Here is a 21,301-nt window from a genome sequence, read left to right on the forward strand (position 1 = left end):
CCTACGGCTGGAAACATCGCTTTCTGTACCTTTGTCATCACCAGACCTCTCTCGTAGCAACAGAACCCGAGGGCGGTTGGGAACGGGAACACGCTGCTGCTTAACTGCTTTCCTCTCCATTCCTGCTGCTGCTTCTTGGCATTGTTTAAGCTTTTTCAGCTCGATTCCAGTCTGAGCTTTTCAGGCTGGAGAGCAAAATCAGTTCCACTACGACTCAATGATCTCCATTAGCTCTTCGCATTGCCTAAAGGTCATTTGGATCAAATTGAGACCAAAATATGGCATTATAAATACAAGGGAGAAAAGAAGCACGAACAGTACTGGAATGCGGAAGCAGCATAGCATAGGGACTGTCATACTGGAATCCAGCATTATTGATAGATGTGAGAAAAGAAGAGCCAAATGGATAGGATAGGCTTCCTTCTGCATGCATAACAAGCACGCAGACGCAGCAGGAAGATGCACGTAAAGAACATGGTCCCTCCATTTAGTTTTCTTTGATTTTTGTGAATCGAATCTCACCGATCGTATCGCTCAGTAAAGTCCAATTTATTCATAGAAAAAGAAAAAGAGCTCGTGACGATCGAGTTTAGCCGAGCCTTAATACTTCCAATAGGTTTTTCCACTTTCCACAGTGCTCTCTCTCCACCATGGAAAAGGCTGAGCTATCTGAACTAGCAACAGATCGAAGTACAATTCTCACAGGATCTTCCTTCGTTATATTTTACGGCCATGCAAGACGCACCCATCCTTTCTCTCTTTTTCCCTTTTGCTCCCATTTCCCATCATTACACAAAATTAACAAGCTCCAATTAATGCCATCCTTGGATATTGTTTGTCCTCGGCCAGGAACCTTGTCCTCTTTCATAATTTCTGCTCGGCAAAAGCTTTCGACAGACACCGCCATCTTCTCACATTTTTTTTCTTAGTTCATCGAATTCTGTCGTTGCCACTTCGCCTCCGAAACAGGGGAGTTCGGAGTTGTCATCCAGGGGCGCCAGCAGGATTCTCACACTGCAAAATTTCCAAGATTTCTGTAGAGGAGTAGTGGGGATGCGGAAGATCACTTCTTTATCGTTTCTTCTCCTCGTAAATCTCCTTCTCCAGCGTGCGTCGGCCGAAACAGAGAGCTCCGTCGCTCCAATGGACAAGGCGGAGAAGGAAGCACTGTACTCGGTGATCCAAGACTTGGTGGGCGTACGGTGGAACGGCTCGGATCTTTACCCTGATCCCTGTGGATGGACTCAGATACAGGTTCGTCAAATCGTCGGATGCCCTTAGCTTTTTAAAGATCTCAAATCTCGATTTTAAGTGCAGGGAGTTTCATGCGACCTGTTTGATGGGCTGTGGTACGTCACTTCCTTGAACGTCGGGCCAATTCTCGACAATTCCCTCGAGTGTTCGTCCGATGCCAAGTTCAATCCAAAGCTGTTCCATCTCCAGCATCTCAAGAGCCTCTCCGTCTCTGACTGCTTCTCCTCTCGCCGCCGACCGCTCACCATTCCATCAAGCAACTGGGAGAGACTAGCTCCGACCTTGGAGAGCCTAGAGCTCCGGTCGAATCGCGGACTCGCCGGCCAAATTCCGGCCAATTTGGGTCAGCTCGGCAACCTCAACTCCCTAGTTCTGGCGGATAACGCATTGACCGGCGAGCTGCCGGTGGCACTCGCCGGCTTGGTTCATCTGAAGAGGCTGATGCTCTCCCTGAATAAGTTCTCAGGCCGAGTTCCTGCTCCTCTGTTCGCCGGCATGGCGCAGCTCTTGATCTTGGACCTCAGCGGCAATTACTTGACAGGTCCTCTGCCTTCCTCCCTCGCCAATCTCAGTTCCCTCCTGAAGCTTGACCTCAGCAACAACCAGTTCCAGGGAAGCCTTCCACCGGAGCTTCGAAAGTTGACGCGCCTCTCCCTACTAGACCTCAGGAACAACTCCTTATCCGGCGAACTGCCGAGATTAGAGTCGCTTCAGGATTTGCTCCTGGCTTACAATCCGTGGGGAGGAAACCTCTTGGAATTCGAGTGGGCGAACTTGCAGAACCTCTCCACTTTGTATCTATCTCACATGGGCTTGCGCGGCGCAATCCCAGACGCCATTACAAGCCTGAAGAGATTGAGGTACCTCGCGCTGGACGGGAACCAGCTCAGTGGCGGCGTCTCTGCTAAATTCTCACATCTGCCTTATCTCACTGCGCTGTACCTCAACGGCAACAACTTGAGCGGGCAGCTGGAGTTCCCCGGAGGATTCTACGAGAGGATGGGGAAGAGATTCGCCTCCTGGAACAATCCAAACCTGTGTTACAGTACGGCTTTGGCCATCGCCTCAGGGATCAATGCACCTTGCGGCGTGCCACGATGCGAGCGAGATCAACAACACTCAACTGAAGAGTTCAAATCCAATCAAGTGACAGAGAATGGCAGTCCGGAGGAGCATTCTGCGTTATGGCGGGGAATCATCATTTTGGTCGTGTTGTTGTAGAATTGTGAAGAAGCAGGGTGGTGGATTAGTCATATGGGTTTAGCTAATTTTTCTGGGGAAAACTGATGAGTCTGATAAATCTGTTGGAAGATTTGTTTGATATATAGCCTTTTTTTTTTTTACCTTGTGTCAGAAGTGTTGATTAACAGAAGATGCTAGCTATCAGAAGCCTATAGCTGCTGTCAATTAACTAGGGACAGGCAACGACAGAAGGTGCAGAAGGCTCTCTATTTGAGGTGGATGTTCGCTTCTTTAAATTGTCTTTAAAGAGATGCATTGTAGTTAGTTGCCCGTCTATAAGTAGCCTTGTGACGGGTAAAACTTACTGGAAGATAATCTTCTTGCATAGTTACATTAAGGAAGATGAGCAATCGTCTTGTAGATGTAAGATCAGTCAGTGACAATGATTGGATGAAGCCAACTCTAAGGTATAGACGGTGGTAAAAAGATGAATACGCTCGCCTTCAAAGTCCCTGTCAATCTGTCCTAGAGTCAATATGGAGGAGGTAAATCATGGACGACTACTAACCTTGGAAATAATGACTAGCACATAAGAAAGACATTTACTTCGACTATATTAGAGATATATATCAAATGTTGGATGATTGATATGCGTTTAATATTATCTAGCATCAGTTGTCTAACTTGTATTCATGATCAGAGTATTTTCTTTTCTTGCGAGAGGCAAAATACTTTCTTGTAATGCTGAAATGGTAGGTTGATCAAACATCTTGTTTGAGCAACTTTCTTCTGAAATGTAATTCCAAAAGGGTAGCCTATATATTGAAAAATACCTAGTCAAATTAACCATCTTTACATCTTGTAATGCTGAAGTTGAAAGTTTGACAAGAGCAACAATAGGCAACATGTTTTAGTTGATTAGGCAAGCTTAGGTTAGTTTTTAGTGATTTATTCTTTTCTAAATGACATTTTGGACATGGGAAGCACAATAGAGATATTTTGAATAATCTTTGTATGTTGGTTTTATTAACATTCATAAATTATTGGTAGATATAAGTGGTAGAGAAGATCTATATTGATAATATAGTATTCAAAGCGATTAAATAATAATTTCATCTATAACTATATCTTATAAATACTTAAGAATTAGTAATTGTTTTCCAAAGAATTTCCAAAAGGCCCCCAAAATAAGATCGAATGCTTCTATCACTACTAATTAGCAATATCAAAAATGATGATGGTCGTTTCCAAAATAAAAAATAGTGACAATTACTTCATTATAGATTGATATGTTGAACAAAAAATGTTACAACAAGTGCAAAACTAGGAATCAGTCTTGACAAATCATATAAAGTACTCAGCTAATTTTACAACTTAATAATACACAATTCCCAACGACACAAGGGGAAAAGGAAACAAGTTAAATCCTAAAACCACTAACGTTTGGAATAATTTAACTTGCTACAAGATGAGACAAACCGGTGAGACAACCTGGAAGATCATGCAGATGATCCTCTGAATCGAGTGTCGTATGCCACCATTTGAATCATACAAGAACGTCCCCGTTCTATAAAAAAAATTTGGAGGGGAAAGAAGAGTCTCTGCATGAAAAAAGGTGGCAATATTTGAGAAAATTGCCAAGTAGTTCAACCAGTGAGCTTCTGCATGAAAATTGCCAAGGTGACCCTCCAGATGTATTTGAGCAATCTGTAATTTATGGCAAAAGAATGCCAGATAAAACTTAGTTTCCTTGGAGAATACACGGATAACTTGGTGATCTTTGATGTAGATTACATATAAACAAGGAATGAATTTGGCGACGGATTGCATATCTAAGCTGCAATAACAAATACTTCATAAAAAAGTATGTAAGCAGTAAGTGCTCTGAGCAAATAAGAAGCCAACCTGACCTTTACTTCTAAAAACAATTAAATGAGCAAACAAATAATGAGAACATTTTAGGACAGGTGAGCCCATTTTTTGTTTGACGCTACATGAAGCATGCCTATCGATAAAGAACCATTCACTTGAGGCAAGTTAAATGACAATTATATTAGGCCTATTTTGTTTTTGAAAATAGAGTGCACCAAATGCTACAAAAGGTAAACAATAAAAAAAATAGATGTAGCTGAAAATAACTTTCCCTGGTCAAATATAAACAACACACTGAGAACTACAGGCTGTTTTCATGTTTCTTTATTTTATTTCCCTGTTACCTCTTTGTTAGTCGTGCCGCTTTTAATTTGAAACCAGAACAATTTCATGTATGCATATTCCCTTCTCTTCAACAAACAATTAACAACAAAACAGATTCTTTTTATAAATTTCATGAATGAACATCCCTTTCGCTTCAATAAACAATTAACAATAAAACAAATTAGTAAAAAGATGAGAATCAGAATAATCTGCATACAACACATGAGCATTAGTTCAAAAGAAAAGAAAATTTGAAGCAAGTCATTATGGCTTAAGCATAATGTCATATCATTGGGCTTTAACAATTAAGCTACTTCTACTAGACAATGTTTGGGCATGGATAATTTGATCAAACTAAATTTATCAGCAAAAAGAATCAGAATCAGCATAAGAAGACAAGGAACCTGACAATCAGAACTGCGAATTGCTCAGAAATGTAACCATGCATCTAGCACTCTGAAACATTTTGTCTATCCTCTGCCAGACTGTGCTTTGAACTTCAAGAAGCCTTTTTGCTTTTTCTTGAAGCAGTGAATGATGCCGCAGTGTTTCACCATGAATCTGGTTGGCAGAATCAAATATCATTTCTATAAATACATAATATATAAATTTGCCAGAAGTTAAGATTAAATCATCAACCCACATTGGCTGTTAAAATGATAATTAAGAAGATTTTGTTTATTAAAAAAACAGAATTATCATTGTTCCAGCATGTGGAGAACGCATGCCTATTCTCCCTTAAATATAAATGAAAAAATCACGTAGGACTTGAAAGGATAGTGAATAGTTATCTTATTACACCAGAAAATGTTTGTAAAATCTACATTAATGCGCATACATACACAAGTGGAAATAGTGTGGCTGATGATTTGAATTATGAAGTTTTAGCATCAAAAATCATGTCTGACGCTTCCGATTCTTTAAGACAAAACGTTTCAGTAAAATACCATTTTCACAATTAGTCCTAAAATGTAAAAAGTCATGGCTCAGATAAATGTGTACCTTCAAAAACAATTTTATAACAGCTTGAATCAACTCAAAGTTATTCCTGGAAGAAAGCTCATGAATTAAATAGTCAAGTAGTATTCCAATAGACTGAAGTTCTGGTTGTCGCTGATCTAGTTTTTCCAAATTATCCTCATCTACAATCTGCAAAATACGGAGTTCCAAATCCAAATCTGATGGAGATAAACCTTTAATGTAATCTGTGAATGCTGAAACTGTAACAGGAGAGAATTGAAAAGCTCAAGGATACATTCAAATATCGAGATATATAGATCACAATGAAAAAAAAAATCAATGATTAATACTAGTGTCAAGAAATAATGTTTTGGTAAGAGATGGGAGCTGGAGTTCTAAAAAGCTTGGAGAAAATTTGATACTTATACACATTCATTTTTTCCAACCAACTTTTGATTTCTTACCTGTCATTTTCATATGAGCATATTCTGAAAATAAAAATGACTATCTAATTCAAAAAAATCTCAAATGATGAATCAAAAAGAACAAAAACAATATCAGCATGAAGAATTTGTATATAAGTGTATTACATAGACACAAAGTAGCACTCTAGATGAAAATGATGTTATCAGAGCTCATTAAAGCAAAAGCATCCATGTCAATAGATATGATATAGCCACTAGAGTGAAATTTTAGTAAACACGAGGAAGGAATAGCCTCTGCCAAATGAAAATAGATAAGGTATATACAGAATCAGAAGTAAATGGTAAGTCCATAACTATAGTCTAAAGATCCGAGTTATGTGAGAAGCAAGAATAGGTTTCAAGAAATGAAATGGCCTTGAGATAGCCATTTACTTGAACCAATGCACAAGTATGGTAAATCTTGCCACAGTAAACTACACAAACAAAAACAAACAAAACATTAAACTTGATAGTTTTGGGTTCAGGTGCCATTTTGGAGAAAAGTGATTTTAATTAAAAACATCATTAGTGCATATAAATGGAAGAGCTTACAATTTTTTGTCTCCGCACAAGAATTCAGTAAAAGGATAAAGTGTGAAGATAGGGGCATCCCCTTCTTGTTTTTCATGTTTTCTTTATCTTTTCCTGCGGTGCCTTCACTGTTGGGCTCAAATAATATCTGTCCAGAGAGAGTAGGAACTGAGGGTAAAAAGAAAGGGGCTTTTTCTGGTTTTTTTGGTGGCTCGATTGGCTTGTTGCGAACCTGAAGTTAAGAGAGACATTCATTATTCTGACAACAAACATTAAACCAGCCACAGGTTACGACAATGAGACATTGGATAGATAAACAAGGCAATCCAATTCAAAGAAAATCAATATAAAGAGCATACTGACCTTAATAATATCCAGATTAGTCAGACTTTGCCATTGACTTCTAGGGAGCAATGAAAGAGTAATGAGATTAGGCATCTGTTTATCCAGTTGAGGAATAGTATAGGCATTATGAATTGCATCAACATTTTCAGCACTAAGAGTTTCTTCTTTGTTGGCACCTCCATTTGAGGCAACAGTTGGCATTTCAACACTCCTTACTTGACTTCCAAGTGCATAAGAATCCATCTTTGACACTCCAGAGAACATAGCTTGATTAACCCTGATAGATCAAAGGCATGTTAAGACTATAAGAAAAAAAAAGTTTCAACCAGTAGCTTACTGCAGAAACAGTTCCACTAATATTTATCTTTTTTTTTCTGGGAAACTTGTAGGAAAACAAGAATAACCAGGAGTTATTCTTGAAAACCAAATAATAACGCAGACTAACACGAAGAGTCTCTTTGAAGATGTCTGATTTATAAATAAAAAACTAAAAAGAAAGAGAACATGCTGCATGATACACATGTAAGAGTCAGCATTAAAACTCAACATTAAAGGAACAAAAAGAATGCAGGTGTGGCATCTCTCCATTCAAAATGGATATGGTAAAGCAGCAGCAAAATTTTCGGAATTGTAAAACTAAACAAGTTTAGTGCAGTTCAAGGTGACAACAAATCTGAATTTTGCTGAACATAACTAGCTCAAATTAAACATACAAGAAATTAAAGTACAAAGGAGCAACTTTTTCATTCTCATTCGAAGTTTGAAGTGGCAGGCCTAATTTTTTTACATATTCATGTGAGTAAACATAGACCAACTGATAACTTACCAAAGGTATATTCCATTCTGATCAACATGAGAAGTAACCAAAACATCCATTAAAGGAGACAGAGACAATGCTGTTATTGGAATACCAACAGATATTGCATCTATTTGTTTTGCTAATATGACATCCCAAACTCGTAGAGTTCCATCCATGCTCGAAGATAACAGCCATTTTCCATCGTCACTAAAGCACAAATCAGTTATGCGATCATTATGACCTTCAAACTTCCGAACCATCCTCAATGCCACAACATCATATAGCCGGATAACCATATCCTCCGCTACAGTTGCCAAAAGACCTAAAAGCGAAATCAAGAATTACATCAGCTCATACCCTGCAGCACTAACAGAATATAACAGAGTATTACCATTTGTTCGGTGGTACACCAACTTAATTATATGTTTTCCAACATTCCAACTGGATTGTAGCTCACGCCCTTTGAAATCCCATACCTATGGAACATAGAAGATCTTTAAAAAGTCAAGCATACAATTTAAAATTCAAAGTATACACTATAAAAAGAAGCTAAGGCACAGAGCTTTTTGACATTGTTCACCTGAAGCAGGTTTGGGATTCAACATTCCAAGAATTTCAGGCATTAGATTAGTGTATCCTTATGTTATGAACAAATTAAGGAATGCACGCCAGAAAGCACTACCATATTGCATGAAATCTGTTATAATGTGTTAGTCATGTCTTAGGAATCTTTTTAAGATGCACCAACGAATGCCTAGGGTACTTTTAACCTGGACCAATTGGTATGCAATTATACAATATGAACTGGATAGAGAAAAAAAAAAAGTGGTGTATTCTTCCATTACCAAATATATCATTCTCCTTCTTTAAAGCAGGTTTAAAAAAAGAAAGAAAAAGAAAACTTCAAGAGGGATGTTAATGTGTTGAGGCCAAAAATAATACAGCATCTTGGTCTTACAGCTCTGTAAATGCAAATGCAGCTAGAAACATCTAAGACAAGGATTAACTCAAATAGGAAACTAGTGGTATACACCTGAAAAATGCACCAAGGAAGTTTTACTGTGTGGTCATATGTAGATGTGCGGAAAACTTAATACTTGCCCAAACACTTCTTGCACAAATATTGAGTAAAAGACCACATGCCACTAAAATCTCTCTTTTTATTGGATTTTTTAGAACTGTGAAACATGCAGATCCCTAGCAGATATCCAACAGAAGCATTATTTATACCAATTCAGGTCAAGTATGACTGGTTACCAAAAAAAAAAAGATCATGTAGTAAAAAATAGTACTTGTCCAGTATTGTTTTGAATATTATGGTTTGTTCTCATAGGAAGTCTCAATCACATTGCATCATAATGCCAAATAACATCAACCAAATCACATTAATATTAGGTCCATCAAAGAAGAGATGGTTGATGGAGTCTGCTGTATGATAATTTCAAGTTTGAAAATGGTAATTTCATTGGTGGATGGTGCAAAACAGTTCAAAATATAATATCTAGTGTTTATTGTACCCAAAAAAGATATTCTCAACTCTCATATACTAGACTTTTGACCGAAATACAAACACACTAAACTCTTGGATCAAAATACATGCACACTAGACTCTTTCAATATATACCTTGATGTCACCATTATATCCTGCACTGATCATTGAGCTGTTAGTAGCATCACAAGCAATTCCAACCACTTCTCCATCATGTGCATACTGTCTTGATTCTGAAATATCAACATAAGTGCCTCGGCTGATGCCTGATTGGAGGTTAAACCGTTCAATCCAGCCACCATTAGTGCCCAAGATCGCAAAATTACCACATGCACTTATTGCACAAGCCTGCTAGATAAGAAAGATATAATTAGATGACTTATCAGAAACACCACAAATTTCTATAGAGAGATATTACTGGAACCAGTTAGGAGGAAAATGTATCATCAATATTTAAAATTACAAAGTGAATAAAGCAAAGTAATTGACACGCTTCAAAGAATATGCCTTAATCGGAGTTTGGATATCTGCTGACGGTGATAGAATATGTTCGCCGATGACAAAGTTCTGAAGCCGCCAAACATAAGCCTGTGGTGTATCCATATGACAAGTAACAACATTGCACCAATCACGTTCACGAATCTCAGCTGAAATATGCAGAAATGAATGTAATTAAAATATAATAAAAATAAAATGCATACATAAGAGGCTTGCAAGATGTAAATACACTTGGTCACCATTATTATTAGATATTTAGATGTGAAATGTAGTGACTATTTGTGGACAAATCAATAGCAGAAAAGAAAGCTATTAGTTAGCCAAATCATCAGAAACGAAGGATTCACTATATTTTGTTGTAGAGTTCTTTATAATTTCTCTCCTTTCTCTACTGTTCACTTGACCTGATGGCCGAATAAATTCCTGTCTAAAAGTTCACATTTTTCTTACTCATGTTGAAAATCATCATGTGAGCATAAATAAGCTTCCAAGAATATTTAACGTGCCAGCTATGAGATATGCTCATTAAGTCAACTTGTTATAATAATATTCTTCAAGTATCATTCAAGTTATATCTGAAATCACAATCACAAAATCTGATGACAGCATTCAAAAATGCTTATAATGGAATAAATTTTCTAACCTAAATATATGGTTTGAAACAATTAAATATGTTGATCAACAGAATAAGTTTCTAAGAGTTGATTGCGCAGATAAAGTAAAAAAATCCGAATATTTTGTGTTCCCAATCTTGCCAGTGGATAGTTTTCTAGGTCAGAAATATTATTGCTTAACTTGGTCAATATTAATGATGCTACCTAAATGGAAGCATAAGAATCAACGAGGGCCAAGATATATGAAAAAGACAGCTGATATAGTTTCATTATGAATCCACTAACCAGACTTTTAGTACCTATCTATGTTTTCACCAACAGAAGAAAAAAAATTAATTAAGGACTAAGGTCTTGTGGCTGATCAAAAATCAGAAAAAAAGTAGTAGTGCAAGACATTTATAGAACATGGCTCGAATACATGAGAATCCTTGTTTTTTTTTTCATGAATAAGATCTACATCAAGAATAGGGTCTCTATCAAGCAGGACTAAGAGCAAACTTTGTCAATCTATATAATGTCTTTAGTAGAAATAACAATAAAAGGAAAATTTTCTTTTAAAAAAAGGGTCAAATATTTCCAAAAGAAATCTATGGCCAACGGCCGTGAGTAATTAAAATATCCAGCATTCTAAGTAAAAAACGATTCGATGTCAGATCAAGATGAATTGTTTCCCATAAGAGACTCAAGGAAACACACTTTAGTCAGACATCCACATGGATATTATGAGGAAAATATAGTCCGAACTCATGGAACTCATATGTTGAGAAATGATTCATACCAAAGTCGAATGTGATAACAGGCTTCAATTTGATTTCTTCCTCCTGATAAATAGAAAGATGTAAGGGTAAAGGGATTGGTAGGTACACGTTCATGCTCATTACAAGTTTAAAAATGCAAAACTTCGATATACAATATGTTTGACATTAGATGCAAGATTATTAACAGTACCCGTGTCCTTAACTTCTTAGCTCTTTTAGTTACATGACGTTGAGAAAGCTCCCTACTTTGTTGCTCCTGTTAAACAAATAAGGCATATTTATTAAATAGAATATAGTAAACTATAAAACCTTGTCGTCAAATTCCTCAAGAAGCAGGACTAACAGAACATATGCTCTTCTTTAAAAAGGAATAACTTATTCTATAAAAAACAGTTAATCTAGAAAGATACGGTTTTCAATAATGTTCAAGGAAATCACAGCAGGAAGATACCTAGCAATAGAAAACTCCATTTAATATAAATACCAACTCATAGGGACGATTCAGAAAGCAACAACTTTGTCACTCAAAAATATACAAACAGATGGAATCAAGAAGGGAGAACAGGGAAAGTTGTAAACATGAACAAAGTCATGAATAATTAGTCAATTCATTGAATATTAATAGAAATTAAATGGCGAAAACTGACATAAGGTTACACTCTTATAGATCAAGCCCAAAGATATAGCTGCGTGTAGAATGATGGGAAAATAAAAAACCTAAAACTAGGTGAAAGAAGGCAACAAACCTGAATAATTGAGAAAAGACGGAAAGCCCGATCTTGACCTGCAGATAAGATATACCTCCCATTTCCATAAAATCTGTCAAAGTTAGAAACTTCTTAGATTGTTCGAGTCAACCATAATTGAAAGCCAGATGATACAATCTATTCCATCATTTCACATCTACGTAACCTAACATTCTGAAGGAAATTAATCAATGTCAACAAGACAGTAAAAGAATAGATTAGAATGTAGACAAAACAGAGGATGTTTTGAAAATTTTATGTTCACCTTATACATAAAGGTGGAGCACTATGACCACTCCGAAAGCGTAAGAGACGAGCATCTCCATCAGTTGTATCAAAAATCCACATCTATCAAGAACAGTACAGAAGTTATATTAATTAAATGAAGGTACCTAAATACTTCTAAAGCATTCAAGGTAAAACTATGATATTAAAGAAACTCAGCAAGATAATGATGAATTTGATTCTACAACAATAAGATTCTTATATGTAAATCTAAAATGAGATAGAGTCAATGGTATAAATAATAATTTATCAATGATGAAACATAACCTAACAGCTCGGAAGACAAAAAAATCATATCAAAGTTGAATATCAAATGCAAGAAAATGCAAGGTAACAAGAGATCAAAACTTTAAACAAGTGATAATCAGTATGATCAGAGAAAAGCATGACTCAAGAGTAAAAAAAATTGAGCTATTGGAAGGTATAAATTTAGTTTCAGCAAATAATTTTAAGCAAAAAATTGCACAAAACCAACAAATGACTGAAAGCCAACATTTGGAGCCCCTTTGAATCCAACATGAATTTTCAAGTATGCTTCAAATAAGGCTCAGCTGGAAGGAAATACATGCAATAGAAACAATGGAGATAATAAAATACAACCCAACTTAGATTCAGCTCCTTATTGAAATATAAACTGCAGATTTCATTACATCATCAATCTGATTCAGACAAAGGGAAACAGAATGACATGAGGTTAAAGACAACCAAAACTGGCAGAGACCACCAGCTAAACGAAACTATAACTTCATCATGGTCCACCAACTATATTGGCCATTTGCAGTCCTTTCAATTTCTGATCCGAATCTGTAACTAATCACTATATTGAACAACAGGATGTGCAAAACATTGCTTAGATTTGGACAGTCACTAGAGTGGGAACAGAAGATGTAATGAGAAATCAATAAAATAGACTGAGTTCTTTGGAGAAATGAGGAGGAAGAGGAGAAAGAGAAATGCATTGATTTTCTTGTTGCCTCTGGGTTCATCTCATTTTATCATCAGACAATCTAAGCCTGTATCTGCCTTTACATCATAAGTGAACCAGCTTGTACATGATTTCAGATGAAACATGCTTTTGACTGTGAGCAGCAATCAAGAAAAGAAAGCAGACTATAGGCACTACAATATAAAGTTGACATATAACATAAGGTTCCTAAAAGAAAAAGAAGAAGATACTGAAAAGAGCATCTCTTGTATCAAACAAAGGTAGTGTAAGAAGTATTGAGAGAATATATTTTTCATTAAGCAAGAATAATAATACAAGCTGTATTTATATACATCGTAAAGAGATAGAAATAAAAAGGAAACATATACATAAAAATATACAAAAGATTTATGCATAATATATTCCAAGATATCCTAATAGGCCCCCTCAAGATGATGGGTTCCTAAAGACACCAATCTTGGAACAGAGTGTTGGAGCAGCAGGGCCGGCAAGAGGGGGATGAATTGCCTGCAATCAAAGAGTATACCCTCCTCAAAGAACTTTAACTCAAAATAAAAGCAACAAGAGTATTTAAATTAAGTAACAGAAACAAAAAGAGAGACGACTCAGCTATTTGACTTGGCTACAACCGAGACGGTTGTTAATCCAAGGTGATTGGAAAACGCACTAGAAATGTCTCCTTCTCTGAAGGCGGAGAAGCCTTTTACACTTTGAGAGCACAGAAGTTGCTAAGAATGAAAGTACAGAGTTTCTTTTCGTTGATCCTGAATAGTTGTTCGAGACCCCTTTATATAGGGGTTCCAAGACTTATCCAGTTCACCTGATCTTCAGGATCAGGATTTGACTCGAGAGGGATCGGTCGATCGATCCCCAGGTTCGGTTGACCGAACCTGCGTACTTGACCAGCCTTCCGTCTAGATGCAGTCTGTGTGGATCGAGCCTGCGTTCGGTCGACCGATCCCATTGTTCGGTCGACCGATCAACCAACGGTCTCTACTCGATCTAACCCGATCAAATTGCTTGACCAAGTCTCTGATTATCTTCGGTGATCAGAAGGTTCGGTTGACCGATCACTTCACCAGCGGCTGACTGCTTGTCGTGGCTTCTGACGTGTCACCAATAGTTGGCCTTCTGATGGTAGGAGTTCGGTCGACCGATAAGAGCGTTCGGTCGACCGATAAGAGCGTTCGGTCGACCGATAAGAGCGTTCGGTCGACCGAACACTTGCCAAGTCAACGTCCCGGTTGACTTGCTCTGGTTCTGCTCACTTGGGTGATTGCGGCCAACTGGAATAGGGCTCACCCGAACCCAATTCCCGACCTTCTCCTCGAGCAGTCTTTCGTCCCGGCTTTACGTCCCTCGAACGCCGCGCACGTTCTTCTCGTCCACCGGTGTACTCTTCCGTAGCTCTCTCGTCCTTCGGACGCACCGAGCCCGTCGGCTCACTTCCCGTACCGTCCTTCTCGCTAGCTGCGTCTTCCGCTCGACTTCCTACGCTCCTAAGCTCCTGCACACTTAGACACAGGGATCAGACAAACAGGACCTAACCTAAACTTGGTTGATCACATCAAACAACCACGGGGTCCAACAATCTCCCCTTTTTTGATGTGCATCAACCCAAGTTTAAGTTAGGGTAAAAACAAATAAATAGTAATTTTAAGAAAATTACTAAATTAACATTTTAAGCACAAAAATTACAAAAAAAATATAAATAAAAAATTTAATTTTCCTAACTCTCCCTAAACTTGTTACTTAACTCTCCCCCTTTAATCACAGCAAAAACGGGAAAAAAAATTTCTAAGTCAAACAATGATTTTCCAAGGAAATGTTTAAAAACTTTTCAAAGTATTATATAATTTAAATTTTAATTCTTTTATCAGAAAGTTAATTAAACATTTTATTTCGATATTTCGGCTTCCAAGTCGTGGCGAGGCACTAGACCTTCTTGGTTATTGGAGCAACAACCACTTCCTTAGATAAAGCTTCATAAAGAAATTTTAAACATTTAATCTCTTTTCTGACAGCCTTAATAACAATTTTAATTTAGCACAGATTTTGGAACCCAATAGAGGTTCCTTCCTACATGATTAATCAAAAATCTGAGGGGGTACATAAGTTTTAGGAATTTTCCTAAGTTGACCTTGATGCTTTTTAATATACCAGTTTAATTTACCAAAAATTCTTAATTTAGATTTTTGAAGGACATTTGAACATGCAGCAGATTTCAACTTTTCAATTTGCATTTTTAAATGATCATTTTCTGATTTTAAATTATCTAGCAATTTACTTAAATCAGCGTTCTCATTTTCTAAGTTAAGTAAATCTTTAGAAAGAGATTTAATAAACTTAAAGGACTCCTTGAGAGTTAGATTACGTACCTCACTTACCTGTATATCCGTAGCTCCCCCTTCATCACAGCTTTCTTCTTCTGATGTTCCTCCCCCTTCATCTATGCTCATTTTTGAGCTCGACTCTTCTTCCAGCTGATGGTTAGCCATTAGCGCTAGCCCCGAGAATTCTTCGACGTCTGATTCGGAGGATGAGTCTGACCATGTGGCCTTCAGGTTCTTCTGTTTGAAGGAAGATTGTCGTTTTTCCTTTCCTTTTTCCTTTTTCTTCAATTTTGGGCAATCATCTTTGATGTGCCCTTCTTCGTTGCAATTGTAGCAACGAATCGTCCTTTTATTTCGCTGAAGCCTCTTTGTCTGCGATCTAAATTTATTAGCGTTAAAAAATTTATTGAAACGTCTTACCAATAGAGCCGCTTCGGATTCGTCGATCGAGGCTTCGGAGTCAGAACCGTTTATTCTTGTCTTTAAGGCAATGTTCTGACTATTCTTCTCTACTCCATTGGGCTCTGCAACTCGAGATTCGTAAAGTTCAAAAGTAGAAAACAAATTTTCTAAAGTACTTACCTCGAAGTCGAGAAGGCGTTGAGTGCGTACCGGATCGAGTCCCGGTTCATTACTTCTTCTCCAAGGTTGCTTAGTTGAGTTATTAGCTCCTTAATCCTTGCTTGGAGTTGCGCTACCTTCTCGCTATTGTTCATCCGGAGGTTCGTAAACTGAGTCCGAAGGATGTCGCGTCTTGCAAGCTTCGCTTCAGAGGTACCTTCGTGAAGCTCCAGGAATTTTTCCCAGAGGTCTTTCGCGGAGTCGTAGCTTCCGATCTGACTTACCTCCTAAGGCGGCAGAACGCTGAGCAGATGGAACTCAGCTTTTCCGTTGGCGACGAAGTCTGCTTGTTCCTTCTTCGTCCAGTTGTACTCTTCTTTGTCTTTTGACGCTTCATAGCCATATTTCATTAAGAGTATATCAAATTCAGTTTTAAAAAATACCTCCATTTTTCGCTTCCATGTAGCGAAGTCTCCGTTGAACTTTGAGGGATGAATGTTCGCACCGGCCATTGTCCTTATCTTTGTGCTTCAGACGGCGGTTAGTCCTTCTGAGGCTGTTGGGCTCTGATACCACTTGTTGGAGTAGCGGGCCCGACAAGAGGGGGGTGAATTGCCTGCAATCAAAGAGTATACCCTCCTCAAAGAACTTTTACTCAAAATAAAAGTAGCCAGAGTATTTAAATTAAGTAACAGAAACAAAAAGAGAGACGACTTAGCTATTTGACTTGGTTACAACCGAGACGGTTGTTAATCCAAGGCGATTGGAAAGCGCACTAGAAACGTCTCCTTTTCTGAAGGCGGAGAATCCTTTTACATTCTGAGAGCACAGAAGTTGCTAAGAATGAAAGTACAGAGTTTCTTTTCGTTAATCCTGAATAGTTGTTCGAGACCCCTTTATATAAGGGTTCCAAGACTTATCCAGTTCACCTGATCTTCGGGATCAGGATTTGACTCGAGAGGGATCGGTCGACCGATCCCCAGGTTCGGTCGACCGAACCTGCGTACTTGACCAGCCTTCCGTCCAGATGCAGTCTGTGTGGATCGAGTCTGCGTTCGGTCAATCGATCCCATTGTTCGATCGACCGATCAACCAACGGTCTCAACTTGATATGACCCGATCAAATCGCTCGACCAAGTCTCTAATTATCTTCGGTTCGGTCGACCGATCAGAAAGTTCGGTCGACCGATCACTTCACCAACGGCTGGCGGCTTGCCGTGGCTTCTGACGTGTCACCAACAACTGGCTTTCTGATGGTAGGGGTTCGGTCGACCGATAAGAGCGTTCGGTCGACCGAACACTTGCCAAGTCAACGTCCCGGTTGACTTGCTCTGGTTCTGCTCACTTGAGTGATTGCGACCAACCGGAATAGGGCTCACCCGAACCCAATTCCCGACCTTCTCCTCGAGCAGTCTTCCGTCCCGGCTTTACGTCCCTCGAACGCCGCGCACGTTCTTTTCATCCACCGGTGTACTCTTCCGCAGCTCTCTCGTCCTTCGGACGCACCAAGCCCATCGGCTCCCTTCCCGTACCGTCCTTCTCACTAGCTGCGTCTTCCGCTCGACTTCCTGCGCTCCTAAGCTCGTGCACACTTAGACACAGGGATCAGACAAACAGGACCTAACCTAAACTTGGTTGATCACATCAAAACAACCACAGGGTCCAACACAGAGAAGACGAAGTAGAGCACTAGGAAGTGATTTCGTCAAAGCATCAGCTAATTGGTCAAACGACGAGACATGAGAGACACAGACTTTATTACTCTAAACTAGTTCACGAACAATATGATAATACAAAGAAATGTGCTTAATGCGTGAGTGAAACACAGGATTTGCGCAGAGATAAGTAGCTCCAATGTTATCACAATAGATAGAAGTTGTAGAGGTCACAGTGTCCACATCCAATTCATCAAAAAGAGATCGAACCCATTGAAGTTCCACAGCAGTAAAGGTAATGACACGATATTCAGCCTCAGTAAACGAGCAAGCAACAAAACCCTGCTTTTTGGAGCTCCGAAAAATTGGGTTAGGACCTAGAAACACAATATAAGCACCATTGGACGTGCGATCATCAATGTCACCAGCCCAATCTGCATCACAGTAGGCTTGCAAAGAGGGAGAGGAGTGTCGTCGGAGAATCAGACTATAAGAACGTGTACCATTAAGATAGCGCAGCAGACACTTAACAGCCTCAGTGGAGGGACGAGGGAGCATGCATAAACTGAGACAGTTTGTTAACAACAAAGGCAATATCCGGTCGAGTAAAAGAAAGAAGACTACCAACCGTTTGGCGATACAAAGTAGCGTCCACATGAGGCGAGCCATTGAAAAGGTGCAGAGATGCGGACGTGGCAACAGGCGTTTGAACAGTTTCAAGTCCGCCATATTGGTTTTGGTAAGAATATCAAGAAGATATTTTTTTAAGAGAGACAAAGGCCCTCGGAGAGGAAACAACTTTAACACCTAGAAAATAAGATAAGATTCCTAGATCTTTGATAGAGAAATGAGCATTGATGAATCCCTGAAGGGCACCAGCATTATTCTCTATAAGAATTAGATCATCAACATAGACAAGTAGATACATAGTGATACCTCTAGAGTGGAAAATAAATAACGATGTATCAGAAAGAAAGGCCATGAAACCAACACTGATTAAAAAAATGAAGTGTAGGTGCGTGGTGCCTGCTTAAGACCATAAATTACTTTGTTCAATTTACAGACATAAGATGGAAAATCAGAGTCAACAAACCCGGGCCATATACACACAGCCATCGACCCTGAAGAAATGCATTATTCATATCCATTTGACAAAGAGACCGCCCTTTGAAAACGACAAGGGACAAGAGAAGGAGGACAGTAGTAGGCTTTGCCACGGGATTGAAAGTGGCAGTGCAGTTAAAACCTGGACGCTGGTGAAATCCCTTAGCGACTAGACGAGTCAACAGAGTCATCGGGCTTTCACTTAAGTCGAAACAGCCACTTGCAACCAACGACATTCTAAGAGGTATCAGACAGGACAAGATCAAGTGTCATTACAGAGAAGAGCATCGAATTCTTCAAACATGGTTGCACGCCAACGAGGATCCTTGAGAGCCATAGTATGTGTTGTAGGTTCAGACGGAGTAGTGTCAATGATAGCGGTGAGACCAAAGCAAGGATTAGGCTGGAAGACATTGTTTTTGGTATGGGTCATCATAGGATGGGTGTTGGTGCCAGAAGCTGGCTAAACTGGAGGAGCAAGTGGGGGTAGAGCTACTGCTGGGGCTGGCATGACAGGCAAAGGCTCGGTAGGAGATGTTCGACAGGTGGAGGCTAGGGCTGGCTGGTTAGTAACCGGTGGTACGGGACACGGGTTAAGGAACAAATAGGCGAAGAATCAACAGCATGAGAATCCTCCAGAGACATACTAGGCAGTGCTCTAGGAAAGGTCTAGCACTAGAACCACCACTAGCAAAAGGAAACTCATACTCAACAAAAACAACATAACAAGAGACAAAGATTTTTCTAGAAAAGGACTCATAGCTCTGTGTAAGAAAGTAACCAATAACGTCAGAGAGTAACCAAGGAAAACACAGGGTGAAGATCAATGTGCAAGTTTATGAGAAGCATAGGGATGAAGCCAGGGATAGCAAAGACAACCAAAAATGCAAAGTTTGGAGAGATTTGACAAGGAGGCAAAGAGACACACAAAGGAAGATTTGTAAGAAAGATTGCGTTTGGGTAGTCGATTAATAAGATAGGTGGTAATGGCAAAGGGCTAGAACTAGGTCGGAATAGACGCGTGATGAAGAAGCGCAAGATCAGTTTTGACAATATGGCGATGATGGCTGATATGGAATGTAACGAGCGGACCCAGGATATGATATGGCGGTCAAAGTCAAGATAACAAGGCAGTCAAACTCAAAGTCAAAGTCAAAGTCAAGGGTAGAGGACATTCTCCACCTGGCTTGGTTGCTCAATGAGCGCTAAGGCTCTTAGATCCAGCCCGATCGGATTACAAGCTGTTCGGGAAAAGGTCGACGACCCTTAAGCCGGTTAAACATAGGGGGTTTAATGCTTTATTCCTGAAATGGAAAGATAGTATATCCAATCATTCAATAACCGATCGAGTTTAAGGACTAGTCTTATGGGTCGACCGGAGGTACTGACCCACTTTACAGTCGACTAGTCATAGATTTAGTCGCGGGAAAAGTCAAACTCCTTACTCTGTACGAGTCTTCCTGCATATGCCTGGCTGACCTTATTACTAATCGTCTCTATGAGTTTCCACATGACAATATGCATGTGTATCCGTTCGGTCATAGAATCGAACGGATTTATATGCATGGCCGAACAAAAGGAGCCTAAAGTACTCAGCTTCATATTGTTTCCCAAAGTAGATTTCCAATACACACGGTTTATCATATGGCTTCTCGAAAGGATTTCCAATATACCTAATGAATCATATTATGCTCCGAATGGATTTCTAATAGCATTCAATACATAACAAAGCAGCTTAATGCAAGGACAGATATAAAGACGACCGGCCTTATAGGCCAGCCGGGTTACACTCAGCTAACAACATGAACAGACTGTGAAACATAACTGAGCAGCTTAATGCATGGACAAGCATAAAAATGACCAGCCTTATTGGACGGTCGAGATATACGCAGTCGACAACATGAAGAGAGAATCCTAACAACCCGTCAGAATAACAACCACATGTCAGAAAATATTATTCTGAAACCTTTTTCAAGGATAGTCGTGTTTCCCATAGCAAACCACTTATGACAGCATATTTCTTCAACAACCTTAGCAATGACATGAGCTATAAATGACAAAAGAGGTCTACGTGTGGGTAAATGAAAGATTCCTCGGATAATTATTGCACATTGCCTAAGTTGTACACTTTTCTTTACCTAACAACCTCTAGCACACTTCGCCACCTCATAATTGCGGAGGTTATGAGAGGTGGTATATAAAGGAGTCTTCTTCGTTGGCAAGGTACGTTCTCTGAACATCTGAAACTCACTCTCATGCACATTCTTTACTGTTCTTCATTCACCCGTCCGGGATTGTACTGACTTTAGCGTCGGAGGGTCTTCGCCAGGACGTTGATTTCTAGGCACTAACGTTTTGTTGGCTCATTTTAAAGTGCGTAGGATCGAAAAGAAGTCTCCGTGTGGCTTAAATAGTCTTCTCTAAGTCAACAACCAATCCACCGTTCTAGCGCGTCATCTCTGTAGTTTACAGACAGGATTAACGACGTTCAGAGAAATTATTATGTTCAAGAGTATGAAGAGGAGTGGTCAGCTAAGAAATTCCATGCAAACTAAGAAATTCTTTTAGTGCAAGAAATCCA

General features: G+C 39.1%; 2 protein-coding genes across 6 annotated transcripts in view; one reads left to right on the forward strand and one right to left on the reverse strand.

Moving 5' to 3' along the window:
- Positions 1 to 786: 786 nt before the first annotated feature.
- Positions 787 to 2,665, forward strand: LOC122024866 (piriformospora indica-insensitive protein 2-like). The gene is made up of 2 exons (XM_042583588.1): positions 787 to 1,254; positions 1,318 to 2,665. The coding sequence occupies exons 1-2, from the start codon at positions 1,054 to 1,056 to the stop codon at positions 2,473 to 2,475; spliced, it is 1,359 nt and encodes a 452-aa protein (XP_042439522.1). The 5' UTR covers positions 787 to 1,053; the 3' UTR covers positions 2,476 to 2,665.
- A 1,091-nt stretch (positions 2,666 to 3,756) lies between these two features.
- The window catches only part of LOC122022729 (WD repeat-containing protein 36-like), a 35,964-nt gene continuing 18,419 nt past the window's right edge, over positions 3,757 to 21,301 (reverse strand). For 2 of the 5 annotated variants that reach the window (XM_042580804.1, XM_042580809.1), the window contains 13 exons: positions 12,102 to 12,184; positions 11,837 to 11,909; positions 11,281 to 11,346; positions 11,111 to 11,153; positions 9,728 to 9,867; positions 9,356 to 9,568; positions 8,123 to 8,207; positions 7,759 to 8,053; positions 6,951 to 7,209; positions 6,609 to 6,819; positions 5,635 to 5,852; positions 5,037 to 5,193; positions 3,757 to 4,273 (listed from right to left, as the gene is read on the reverse strand). In XM_042580804.1, coding sequence (XP_042436738.1) covers positions 5,044 to 5,193; positions 5,635 to 5,852; positions 6,609 to 6,819; positions 6,951 to 7,209; positions 7,759 to 8,053; positions 8,123 to 8,207; positions 9,356 to 9,568; positions 9,728 to 9,867; positions 11,111 to 11,153; positions 11,281 to 11,346; positions 11,837 to 11,909; positions 12,102 to 12,184 — 1,836 coding nt within the window. In that variant the 3' untranslated portion in view covers positions 3,757 to 4,273; positions 5,037 to 5,043. Of the gene's footprint in view, positions 4,274 to 5,036; positions 5,194 to 5,634; positions 5,853 to 6,608; positions 6,820 to 6,950; positions 7,210 to 7,758; positions 8,054 to 8,122; positions 8,208 to 9,355; positions 9,569 to 9,727; positions 9,868 to 11,110; positions 11,154 to 11,280; positions 11,347 to 11,836; positions 11,910 to 12,101; positions 12,185 to 21,301 lie in introns of those variants that run through there. The other 3 variants (XM_042580806.1, XM_042580805.1, XM_042580807.1) reach the window with 3 other exon arrangements.

This window comes from Zingiber officinale, chromosome 9B (assembly GCF_018446385.1).
Source record: "Zingiber officinale cultivar Zhangliang chromosome 9B, Zo_v1.1, whole genome shotgun sequence".
Lineage (NCBI taxonomy): Eukaryota > Viridiplantae > Streptophyta > Magnoliopsida > Zingiberales > Zingiberaceae > Zingiber > Zingiber officinale.

Bases quoted from the DNA above. Each gene is read 5' to 3' on its own strand.
- LOC122024866 (XM_042583588.1), top strand. From the start codon at position 1,054: ATGCGGAAGATCACTTCTTTATCGTTTCTTCTCCTCGTAAATCTCCTT. The intron at 1,255-1,317 runs GTTCGTCAAATC...TTTTAAGTGCAG, and splicing joins GTGGATGGACTCAGATACAG to GGAGTTTCATGCGACCTGTT.